Source organism: Stegastes partitus, unplaced genomic scaffold, assembly GCF_000690725.1.
Source record: "Stegastes partitus isolate 25-593 unplaced genomic scaffold, Stegastes_partitus-1.0.2 Scaffold140, whole genome shotgun sequence".
Taxonomy (NCBI): Eukaryota; Metazoa; Chordata; class Actinopteri; family Pomacentridae; genus Stegastes; species Stegastes partitus.
Window position 1 is genome coordinate 150,996 of NW_007577871.1, and position 13,456 is coordinate 164,451.

The 13,456-nt window shown below is 39.2% G+C and overlaps 1 protein-coding gene across 3 annotated transcripts in view; it reads right to left on the reverse strand.

Moving 5' to 3' along the window:
- LOC103355252 (vascular endothelial zinc finger 1-like) overlaps nt 1-13,456 on the reverse strand; it is a 29,754-nt gene that overhangs the window by 13,584 nt on the left and 2,714 nt on the right. For all 3 annotated transcript variants that reach the window (XM_008278972.1, XM_008278970.1, XM_008278969.1), the window contains exon 2: nt 4,315-5,069. In XM_008278972.1, coding sequence (XP_008277194.1) covers nt 4,315-5,069 — 755 coding nt within the window. The remainder of the gene's footprint in view (nt 1-4,314; nt 5,070-13,456) is intronic.

The following is a 13,456-nucleotide window of genomic DNA, read 5'->3' on the forward strand; positions in this document are numbered from 1 at the left end:
TGAATGTAGAATATTTGAGTGTTTACCTTTTTAAATTGCAGTATGAAAAAGATGATTTTTTCACAATTTTTTAGATGCATGAGTTTATATGAGCAAGATGGTTAAAGCATAATTCATAATGTTATGGTGAAGTAGTATGTTCCAATTGCATAGTACTGCATAGCATTGTTTCATGTCCATGGTTCAATGTAATATATGGACTAGGCCCCCTAATGGCCAATGCAAGGAGATGCATTTCTTTAAGTGTTCATGATATGAGAAAAATAAATGAAACCTTAATACAACTGATAGAAAATGCAAACAATAATTAAGCACAATAACAAAAACACCAACAATAAAACACAAATGGAAGATAAGAGAAACTTTGTTGGTACTTTTCTGATACTGCTTATCAATCCAGCACTCTTACTAGTTCTTTTTTCTCTTAATGGTCTCAAGACAGTTTGCCTGAAGCCTCCAAATCACGATTTGCATTATTTCTTGAAAGATTGTGTTTTTGCTCTTACACACAAAATACTTGTTGACTCGAGTGAAGGGTAACACACACATTTGCAACTCGCACACAGGTGAGTGAGAGAATTCTCCTCTGGAATGGGAATAATAAAAATGCAATATGGACTAAACAGAAACACAGTTAGTGAGATAAAATATACAAGATAATTTATGTCGCAATAATAAATAAACGTTATCTTGCATATTTCATCTCACCAACTGTGTTTCTGTTTAGTCTATAATGTATCTATAATATGTAGTGAGTCAACAGTTTTTTCTGCATTTAAACATTATAAGAGTCTCCAATTTTTTGTTGTGTATCTCATCTCATAACATGCAGCATTTTTCTGATGTTGTCTTGAATCTGTCTTTGTCCAACAAAGCAAGCATGTATAAGTTTTGATAGGATTCATTCTAATCTTTTCGATAGGTGAACAGTCAATATTTATAGCACTTACAGAACGATAATGCCAACACTCCTATTTATCTATCCCTTCCTTAGGAATAATAGACATTTTGCCTCTCTCCATGAGGGGGTAATTATTTTCTTTTCCAGTAGACAGTTAAATGCTTTTATCAGTGTTGCATTGTTTTGTACCATTTTAAGGGGAAACAATCTGTTTCTTTTCTCCTTAGGCCTCTCAATTGCTGATTGTAGTTCTTTTGTTATTGTACAAATCAGTTTTTTCATTTTGTTCGTTTGTGACCTTTGGTAGGTGCATCAAAGAGAGAAACGCATTGATATGATGGTCATCATTTAATTGTGGTTGGGAGTACAATGCATCATAATATTTTTTGAAGAAATGTTGAATTTTCCCTACGTTAGTTTCTATTACATTTGCTGTAAGGTTTCTTATTTTGTGTATCGTTCTCAAAAAAGCTTTTATGATATCCCCCCCATCTCCCAGTACTGTTGAGGTTAGTTGTCCGTAGATGTGAATGTAGACTGGCGACCTGTCCAGGGTGTCCCCTGCCGTCGCCCTGAGTTGGCTGGGATAGGCTCTGGATCTAAGCTCTCTCAACATGCTGCCATCTCAACAATGTTCTGACTGGAGGTTCTCCTGGCCATTTTCACCACAACCAGGCACTTTTGGCGGCCATCCACAAGCTTCTGGTTGCAACTTTTACCACTCCTCTTGACAGCACAACTACCTTTATTGGCTTTTTGACACTGACCTGTTTGTTTAACAACAGTCCACAGGTTTTTGTCTGGGTTTAAGTCAGGACTTTTGGGAGGCCAGTCTAAACCCTTAATTGTAGCCTTGTTTAACCATTTCTTTACCACTTTTGATGTAATATTCCCTGCTGAACTTTTCCCCAGAAGTCCTTTCCTTTGCCCATGTGATCAGCAGCAAACTTCAGCTTAAAGGTGCTGCTTCTAGACGAGGGGCTTCTTTCTTGCATGGCAGCTTCTCAGCCCACAGGGATATAAAACACACCTGACTGTCGACACTGACACCAGTGTTCCAGTACCTTCTAATTCATTGAAGACTTGCTTTTTAGTGATTCTTGGTTGACTCTTGACCATCCTGACTAATTGTCTCTAAGCAGCAGGTGCTAGCTTGTGTTTTTTCCCTGATCGTGTGACATAACTGTATCACGCACTTTATACTTACCGACAAGTTTATATTGATTTGGGGATTTGTAGCTGTTTTAAATGGCTCCAAGGATGTTTATGACATGTTCAAGTCAATGATTGGCTTTTTCAGATGTTTGCTGAGCTCCTTAGACTTTCCCACTTCACTGTTTGCAACTGAGTCTGATAAGTGTATCAAATGGGCCCTATATGAATTGGTTCAGCTGTAATGAATCCTACTCACTCAGAAGAAGTTAAGATGCCATGCCACTAAAAGAATTTGTCTAACACAGCTTTCTACTTCACAAAAACTGATCATGTAAGTTGCTGTATGTATATTTTTGACACAGTACACTTTAACATATTTCCAGAAGACCTCTAATAAATTTATAAAAGCCCAAAAATGCTCAATTATTTTTTTGTTGGTTTTCTTTTGTTGATAAAGACGCATGTGCCCCACTGACTCAAATTAAGAGTTACAGGAGATATTGAAAACTCAACACTGCTATGATATGCAAGGCCTTTACACGTGTATCTAAATTTTTGTTCATGATTATATATACTTGTCTGTTTCTGAAATTTAAATGGCCCAATCCCCCATCAGAATTCCAGTAAAATGCCAGAAAACTTTAAGCCATGCCTACTGAATCAGAGAAGTGTAATCTTGAAGCAAATCGATGGGTTTGGGATGACTACATGTACTCTGACATTCCTATGAGGCAGTCGCCTGCAGTGCTTTTCAATAAACCGGTGAGCCTTTTCAAAAGTTAACTGGTAGAATTTCTTGCCATCTTACTGTGGTTTAGACCAGCAGTCCCCAACCTTTTTTGCACCACAGACTGGTTTTAAGCAAGAAAATTTTCTATGGACTGGTCATTGCACACATAACAAAATGTAATAGTTTTTTTTCTATTAAAAAGTGCATAAACAAATAAAATGACTTTTTATTTTTTTAAGTATGTATTTGCTTTTTCGTCTGTCTTAGTCTCTCCCACTTTCCAAAGAAGCTCTCCAGAGGCGTTTGCTTTTTTTATTCATTTCGGCAGCGGTTAGACTGACAGCTCCGCTTGACTGCGGGGCATGAAAACTGACAGAGTCAAGTGCGACAAACAAGCACAGACAGAAGTGACGGGAAGACGAGATAGTCATTTTTCCAAAATAAAACACCCTGCAGACTCCGCTGGAAATAAAAATAAACCAATAAAATGTTCGTATTCTTTCTGTGCGGCCTGGTATTGGCCGCAGCCCGGTGGGGTTGGGGACCACTGGTTTAGACCATCAGTTGTGTTTTGCAGAGGTAGTGTTGGTATACTGCAAATACAGCAAATAAATAAAAGGAGCAACGATCCACCATTACTTTAAGACATGAAAATCAGTCAGTTCTGAAAAACTTTGAAAGGTATTGGAATTTTCATGTGCAGTTGCATAAACTCTTCAACACTGTGATGAAACTGGCTCTATTGAAGACTGCCCCCAAAAAAGGAGGACCAAGATTTGTCACTGAACAGAACTGAATATTTACCAGCCTTAGAAATCATCAGTTAACAGCACAATAATCTCCAACAGAACAATGAACCAAAACACATCTCTGTGACATATAAGGACTGTTTGATCAAGAAGAAAAACTGGTCATGCATTGTGAAGGGAAAGTTTCCAACACAGGTTCTGCACCTTTGTCAACTCCTTCACATCTGCTAGAAAAGCATCCCAGGAAAGAACCTCATTAAGCAGGTGGGGAGAACGCTAAGGGTGTGGTAAACTGTTCACAAAGCAAAAGGTGGCTACTTTAAAGAATTTTAAAACCAAAACATTTTTCTGGTCGGGTACATAATTCAGTGTAGGTTATTCTGAAGTTTTGAGTCTTCATAGAAATGAATGAAAATGAAAAACGAATAAGTAGGTGTGTACAAACTGTTGATGAATGCCAATGACAATTACTTCATTAATGAATATCAAACTAGGAACAAGACCTATTCATACAAATGATCTTTTTTATGCACTTCTAATGGACTATACCTGTATTCAAAGAATTTAATCAAAAGTAATAATTCAAAAGTATGTAATCACAGCAAGATGTATCCAGGTCCAACTGATATTTGACACTCGGTAGGCTACATACTGCATACTCTAGTGAAATGTTGGGAAGCTACCAAGATATGAAAAATAGATACAGCAAAACCTTTAATATATCCCATGTAATGTAACAACTGTGTTTCCATGTGCAAGTTCAGAGAAAACAAACATACCTGGAGAAGCCCTTCCCACAGACAGAGCAGATGTAAGGCTTATGAACTCCACCATCATGGGAGCGGACATGGTATGTCATGCGATCCTTCCTCTTGAACCTCTGCTGGCAGATGGGACACTCAAACGGCTTCTCGTCAGAGTGTGACAGCTTGTGGCGATTAAGGTGGTATACATCTCTGAAGGCCTTACCACACATGTCACAGCCATGATTCTTTTTCACCGGCTTGGGGGGCTTCTTAGGGATGGTTTGCTGCTGTTGGTGTTGCATTGGGGTCATGATGCTAGTGCCTGTGGATGTTGACGTTGTGGCCGTAGTCAGGATACCAGCTACAGTAGTAATGTATGAAGGATTTCCACTATTTTCACGTGGTACAGTAGATATAAGCGGCACCATGGTAGGGGCCGTTTGTGTCTTCTTAGGCCGTGAAACCATCTTAATGCCAGTGTGACAAGACTCATGCCGTCGCAAGTGGTAGCTGTCCCGGAAAGCCTTGTTGCAGTAGCCACAGATGAAAGGTGTTTTTGATTTAGGCTCCTTTTTGACCACAGCAATTGGTGGCCCTCCACCACCTCCTCCCACAGTCCCACTGGTGACATTGTCTTTGAGAAGTTCTGCAGCACTGACTGGTGGTTTCTGGTCCAAGGGGATAGGGAGCACTGGTTTCTGATCAGGTGGCTCTGACCCAGAATTAAGCAAAGGCAATAGGCTGTTTCCAGCTACTTGGTGCTGGTGATGTAGAGCCTCATTGGCCTGCTGCAATGACAAAAATGGTGCCATGTAAAATGATGGTAATTCACATCCTCATATCAAAATTTAAAGAAAGGACCAACAGAGTTGGAAAGGTTACATGTGTGAGTTCTTAAATATCGAACACTGGTCATCAGGACAGGAGGAACACTACATTCAAAAGATACTCTCTCCTGAGCCTTCGAGATAAAACTAAAACGATATGCATCTATTGATAGACATTACCATGATTGATATAAGAAAAGGTTCAATAGAATGTTCACTAGTTTCACTTAAACGTATTTTCAGATGCAAGTTCAGTAGCATAAACAAACCTTAGGCGTGAATTCTTCTTGCCACCTAAAGAGCAGATCATATTCCTGATAATAGCCTATCGCTAAACATGTAGTTGTTCAATTGCTCTATCGGCGTGTGATACAACAGCAGAAGCAGAGTGACAAAATGACTGCTGTTGGAAAGGAAAGCCAACTCGCCAGTATGGCAATTTCTAATGTTTTTAAAGTCTGACTGAAATCAGAACACTGTTATGTGGAAACTTTGCATGAAAACTGTTCTGACCAGGGTTGGGAGTTAGGGATGGGTACAAAATTCCCATATCAAATGAGCGCCAGGGCTAAGTTTTGCCTGACAATCAATAAGCACGGAGAGTAACAGTCCAGCTGTTCGTACTTCAAAAAAATAAATGAACAAAAACAATTGCACTACCGCTACTATCGAAACGAAACACTCTTTCCTGATCACATTTTCACCTATGTCACCCAGTCCTAACTTGTGTACTTTGACAATTGGCTGAACTGGTTAAATTAAATGAAAAATAGATCTCCTACCCTTTACCAAACAGAGGTAAAGGGTAGGAGTCTACCATTTAAAAGTTATCAATAATTCCCAATTAAATTGACATACAAAACATTTTAGCTAAATCAACAAGCCCTACTTTCTCCACACACATGCAAATCAATATATATTACTTCATAAGGAGGCCATCAAATGAAAAATATCATGCAGACTTAATTTTCTTAACACAGAGCTATTAGGCTGTTAAACACATTTTAGCTCCTTTACAAACACAATAAAGGCTGACTTCAGACTGTGTAATGTGCAGCTCCATGACACGGGGGAATGTAAATCTTGGAATTAGCAATGGCAAATACTTTTGCAGTGAACAATTGCGAATGTCTTCTTGTGGCCAGTAAAGAAAGAATTATGGTCATCTTCCGAATTCATACAGCAAAAGCAAAAGTGTGAACTAGACAATTTAGATCATTTTAAACAGACAAGATTTGTCTTCTAATACAATTCTAATATTTAGAAAACTTTTACCATCTTCACAACAATTTATTGCACAACTTTCTACAGTACAACTTTTACTTATCATAATAATTTGTAATCAATCATAAAATTGTGTTGTGTTTATTTTCAATATATAACCTAATGCAAAACCGTATCTAATGATTGTCTTCCATGTACAGGTTATATTAAACAACACAAAACATCCGAATAACTTGGCACACTGTTTCAAATGATTACTTGAATCTACAAGACTGCAAAGATAAAAAAAAAAAAAAAGAAAAAAAAAAGTTGGAGCCTCTAACATTTAACTGGCTGCATTAGTGTTGACCGAGGTAAGTCCCCCGTCCTCTTCCCAAATGTATAGAGACTTGTGCAGTCTCGTATAGCAGACCATTCTGCTACAGAGTGGGAAAAAACACTTGGTTACTTGTATTTCTATAAACTAATCACAAAAATTATGGGCAGTGGTAAGCCAAGTATGCAGCAATGGTGTTCCGGCAAAATAGTGATGGGTACAATTCTTTTGGTGGAGTATCTGCATACAAGAAGGCCAGCACTATCATTAAAATGGTATTCACCAATTAAAAACTAGCAGAGCTGCCTGATTAATCCTCTGCAAAACTTGAAATTTTCAGGGGGTGGGTAGCTGCTTGGAGATGGATGTTGGTGTTTCCTTTAGTAAAGGGGATTTTGAAAACAGTAACACAAAGATAGCGGAAGAAGAGGACAAAGCTGAGTTGAATGTACAGCAAATGACAGGCTTATACTTGCAGTCTACATCCGGTGAGTCAGACCACATTGCTGGTAGAGAAGAGGGACTGGACTTAGTCTGGAGCCCTGTTATGTATCTGAAAATCAGATTAGCTTTTTCACTAGTAGCACCAGTGTGACCAACTTCCTCAGTTGCTCATCTCTCCCACCTTAGTAGGCAAAACACCTCACTTGCTTAACATCTTTTCGAAAGCCACTGCATGTACCCATGATCCCTAAACGCCTCACAGTGCAGGCTCCAGTCAATGCTGATAGGAGGCTGCGTTGTGCTTGGACAGATGTGTAAGCCAAAATTACTGTGATAAGAGTGAAATGGGGTGTTGTAATGTCAGAACTGCCCATGAAGAAACCAAGTGATTTTATTGACATGCGCTGTTTTTTATGAGTGGGGAAGCGCATGTCGGGACGCTTCAGTTTTTCACATTTTTAAACGAAAGTACTACAGTTGATCATGTTCATATCATGGTGGGAGGCTAAAATCATTATTGTGGTTCATAACCATTTAATTTGCAGCCCTACTGCTTCGTTAGCCATTGTCATTAAATGTTCTGCACTTTTCCTTTCACTGGTTCAGCCAGTGTCTCCCTGCCCTCACCTGCACCCTGATCATCAAGTGAGTCTGAGTTGGACATCTCCCTCTTCACTGGCCTCCACCTCTTTCCTCAATTCTGTTTTTAAAATAATCAGCTACAGACTGCTTTATCTTTAGAATGCACAACAGCCAAATAGCACCAGGCAGGGACAAACTGACAAGGCCAGGGAAAAAAATAGAAGTACTACTTTTCACTACTATGGGTAATGCGTAGCTACCTGTGCTGGTTAGAGTGACACCAAAACAGCTTAATGATCATCCTCCACTTGTAAGAATGTGACCACTTGAAATTTTAACTTGCACACTTTCAAAAAAATGGTCTCATTATGACCCAAGACAGACACCCAAGTTCCTCTGTACCATTCCGATGAAAAAAATTTAACTGTGGAGCATGCCATTGTGCCACCACAGGGTTCCAGACGATTGATCAAGGCTTTTTTTTGAGAGTGTGCAAAGTAAGATTTCAAGTGGTTGCATATGTGCAAGTAAGTGATCATTAAGCTGGTTTGGTGGCGTTCTAACCAGTGTGGGTAACATTAACCTTATACTTATAACTTATTTCTTCCGTAGTTCTGTCAGCCTGCCCCTGCCTGATGAAGAAAACAAGCTAGTTAGCTATTGTGCTTTCCACAAACAAAACTGAGGAAAGAGGAGGCAGAGAGGAAGAAGTTCAACTCAGACACACCTGATGATCAGAGTGCAGGGGCAGACAGGGAGACACAGACTAACAGGGAAAATAATACATTCAATTACAATGGCGAACGCATTTGTAGGAAAGTTCAAATGAATAGTCACAATTGTGAACACTGGGCGGCTGTGGCTCAGGTGGTTAAGTGGGTTGTCCACTGATTGTAAGGTTGCAAGACTCTGAACCCAAAGTTGCTTCCAATGGCAGGTCAGCACCCTTGCAATGAAGCTCTGTTGCCACTGGTGTATAAATGTGTGTAAATGGGTGAATGAAAAACACATTGTAAAGCGCTTTCAATACCAACAAGGTAGAAAGGCGCTATATATGGGCAGACCATTTACCTTTTACAATCATGATTTGGCCTCCCGCTATCACATGAACATGACAAACTGTGGTATTTAAATTTAAAAACGCACTCTGCTGAGCAAAAAAGAAATGAGAGCATATAGATAAAAACAACTCCGTTTCATCTTACACAAATCTGACTTTAGAACACCTTATTTTACTCTTTTCAAAGTGATTTTTGCTCATACACCTGTCTGAGAGCACTGCAGCCACCTAGCAGCATCTACCTCAGACTGCACAGAGAGGCGTTGAGAGAACAGAGGTAAATTATACTGTCTATCGATACATTTCCGGCCTGTGCCCAGGTAGCACAAGTGCAGCCAGCTTTCATAGTTGCTCGTACCTGTGCTACCAGTAAAAAAAAAAAAAAAAAAAAAGTTAGTCTAGAACTCTGCAATGCATGCCTCACAACATGTTAAAATTGCTCAAGCTTTTTGACAACACTAAGAGACAACTGTCTCTTTTCACCTGACCAACTTGTCAGATTTGGTTCTCTGTGACCTCTTACTCAAAATGAAGTTCAAGTGTATGGGTCAGCATTTTGACACAATAGAGGAGATTCTGCACACTTCGCCTACACTGCTTGCTACACTTACACAATGGGATTTCCAGGGCGTTTTCCCATTGCAGTAGGAGCACTGGGACTGGTGTATCATTGCAAAAGATAACCACTTCAAAGGGGTGGCCAAATTTAAATCAGGTATATATATTTTTATATATCTGTAGCTGCAGGCTATTAACTTACGGATTATACCTCTTTAATGCCTGTTGGCTTTCAGCTTGCTCAAAGCAATTTGCTATTAACGTAATGTGCCCAGTTTGTGTGGTTGTGTGAAGTGTAAAGCATATTGGTCTTGGGTATAAGGAGAAGAATTTAAATTGACTGTGGGGAGAGTGGTAGAAGATGTTGCGTTTTTACAAATTACTGTGTTCTGTGTTCAATGGGTATTTATAAATTGCTGTGTTTCAGCCCTGCCTTCTTTTAAGTAGATGAGAGCAGGTGCACATACATCTTTCATTGTCTTCAAAACGAAAATGTGCCCTTTACAGATAAAAACAAACCCAGCCAATCAATACCTGTACGTCTGGCAAACACTGCATCATAGGTTATCACATGTTCATAATGATGTCAATGTCAACCGTTATAACATTATAGGTCAAAGGAGTGAATGTTGATGCATTAAAGGGTAGCACATAGGACATAGCGAAAGCCAAGGAAATCCCCATTGAGTGTTTGCCTGTTACAAAAGGTTTACGTTAGCCAACAGCATGCTCACTAGCACCTGTTACAATGAGCTGGCTTTTCCTCTAGCTTGCTGAAACATAGATACCATGTGAAATGGCTTCACTGACCTGCGTTCCTGAAGTGATTGTATGCCATGACAATTGTAATATTAATCCAAATACAAAGAGCATCTAATTAATCATAGTCCAAACATTTATTATATGTTAAGGGATATCAATTACTCTATTACTATACTGCTCAAAAAAAATAAAGGGAGCACCTAAACAACACAATGTAACTCCAAGTCAATCAAACTTCTGTGAAATCAACCTGTCCAGTTAGGAAGCAACACTGAGTGTAAATCAATTTCACCTGCTGTTGTGCAAATGGAACAGACAACAGGTGGAAATGAGAGGCAACTAGCAAGACAACTCCTATAAAGGAGTTGTGGTGACCACAGACCATGACTCTGTTGTCATCCTTTCTGGCTGGTGTTTTGGTCACGTTTGCATGTTGTCAGTGCTCTCACCCCTAGAGGTAGAACGAGGTGGTGTCTACAACCCACAGAAGTAGCTCAGGTAGTGCAGCTCATCCAGGATGGCACATCAATGCGAGCTGTAGGGCTGGTCGGAATGGCAATTTCTGTTCTCCGGATATTTGGCCCAATTAATGACAAGTGTAGTTTTCCACTTTTATATTGAGTATGATTCCAAATCCAGACTTCCATGGGATAATAATTTTGATTTACATTTAGCATTATTATGTTATTTTTTTCTCAACACATTCCACTACGTAATGAATAAAGATTTTCAACTGGAATATTTCATTCATTGAGATCTCGGATGTGTTAATTTAGTGTTCCCTTAATTTTTTTTGAGCAGTGTACTAACTTTATACCTCTGGAAAAAAAACTTTCTCTGTTGCCATGGCAAATGCCTGTTCCTTGATTGCCTAATTAAATTGTGATGTTCTTCAATTTCAACCATTCTTCAACCATTTTTAACATACATGCTTCCTCTCAATCAGATCATTTAGAACCATTGTATGTTTCACGAATATTAGGCGGCTGAAACTATTAATACATTTTATGTCAGCTGGGATAGGCTCCAGCCCTCCGCTACCCTGCACAGGATAAAGTGGGTATGAAAAATGGATTCATGTGTTTGTCTGGAAGGTTTTAACTTTCATGTCAGTTGGTCAGCCCCATATCTTGTAAGCTTCTCAATCTAGATGTGTCATCTGACCTCTTTCAGATTGTTACAGCAGCTAGTTATTCCAAAGGTTATATTCTCTATGCGGTTCTTTTGGCTTTAAACCAGACAACCTTTCGTTAGTTGGTATCCATGTGTTAGACCACAAGCTGTTATTTGCAAAGCACCACTTCCCTCTGCTGCTTTAAAACTTCACCCCATCACATGGTCTGACACTTTCACTGCTGCCTCTACAGCCGAATTCAGCGAAGCTTTTCCAGGTGAACTTTTCTTGGTACATCTCCCCAGAATCCAGATGAACGATTAACTTCACAAACTGTAACTATTTCTCCATTCTTGACTGTATTGCCCCACTTGAACTCAGAAAATGCAGGTCCAATTCTCTCCCCTCACCAAATGATCATTTGAAACAAAAATGTTGAAAACTACAACGAAAACAGAAACAAACGAGGAGCACAACTACCCGAAATACTTTTAAGAAATGCATGGAAAGCTACCAGAAAGCAGTGAATGATGAAAGTAAATGACGTTTTTCAGGCACAATATGTAAAAAAAAAAAAGTCAGAACCCAAATGCTTCATTCACTGAATTAAATACTGTTCTAAATGGTCTACCATTGTACAGATCTTATACCTGATGACGACATGGCAGAGAAACTTGCTGCTTATTTAATTGGAAAAATAAAGGCCAGTCCATCTCAAATTGCATCTGACTCACAATACCTACCCACCTCCATTAGTAACACTGCCTCACTCAGCAATTCAGCACTGGTCAAAATATCTAAAGGAAAATCTTCTTCCTGTATAGACGATATTGTCCCAAGTAAGTTTTTTTTTTTTTTAAAAGATATGTATATACATGTAGACATGGAATTATGGTTGAGCTTTGGCTTTAAACTTTATGTATGCTGATTTTGTCAGATGAAATTCTTGTTAATAAAAATAACATTTCACAAACTTGAAAATGTCTGTGAAGGGACTGCTGGTTTAGATTTACTTTCAGTGGGCTGCATATCAGTCACTATCTAATTCATACTTGTCACACTGACAACAGAAATATAAAAATATGTAATACTGCACTCTGACCTCAAAACCAAGTTTTAAATTGCATTTCCCTAATTTTACAGCTTGATCTTAACATAAACCACCTCAGCAATTCTCAAATATATATATAAAAATTCTCTAAAATAAACAAATAAAAATTTGTAGCTGAAATAACAAAAGAAATGATTGGAACAGAATGTAGACAACACCAGTTTAAAAAAAAATGTACAGAAGACATCTTAAGTCTGCAGCTGCTGGCAGGCATTGTCCAATTGGTCATGGCTGATACCCAGTGGAATAGGATGAACAGAGAGAGGGAGGGAGTGGGGGAATATATCAGCCACAGAGAATGCAGAGATTCACATTGTAACCAGAAACTTTGCAACAGGTCAGCCTAGCGATGTGGTGATTGAGACAGCCTTGTTCTTTTCTGTACTCACTACTGGGCAGGGTTAAAGACCTGACCCATGGCTTTTCAGGTTCAGCCAAGCATCCCAACCCGGTCAGTCAAGAGGGGGGAAGGGGTTGAGGGGGCCAGGATTCCCAGTGCTGCTTTATTCAAACTGTGTTCTTCTATGAACAACATGAATCCAACCACTGATGGTCTTTGGTTTTGGAGAGGAGGAGGAGGAGGGGAGGGATAGGGGGCGCAGACTATGTGTTTTAATGTGGTGAAAAAAGATGGGGGGCCGTCACAGGTTGTCGACTCGCTTTTATATCTGCCACACTGTGGCAGTTCTCAGGCTAGAATCATTACTGCAATTAGCATTTTTCTTAGCATATGGAAGTCTCAGACAGCCAACTGTGCCCGCTCATTTTCAAAAACCCAAAAACAGGATAAGCAGTTTTTTGATGATTTTGATACATATCTGCAGTAAAGATAAAGTCCCCTGTAAGACACTTCTAATTAGGGAAAGAGTTGGGGCTTGATAATTAACAAACACAAATAAAACTAACCAAGTTACTGCATTTCTGGTGGCTCTGAATTCACCACAGCAGAGACAAACAGAATGTTCTGTCTACAAAACAGTCACTGAATTACACTGTTATACTGTCTTGTTAGACTGCTGCCTCATTAAATACATTATCACATGAAGTGGACCTGAAATAATAAGTCTAATAGTCTAAGTCTACTTTTCTACACACCAGCTCCAGGTATTCTGGCAGAGTCTGACATTAAACCAAGCTGTCACAAATACTAACCACTGACAGCTGTACCTTTTTAACA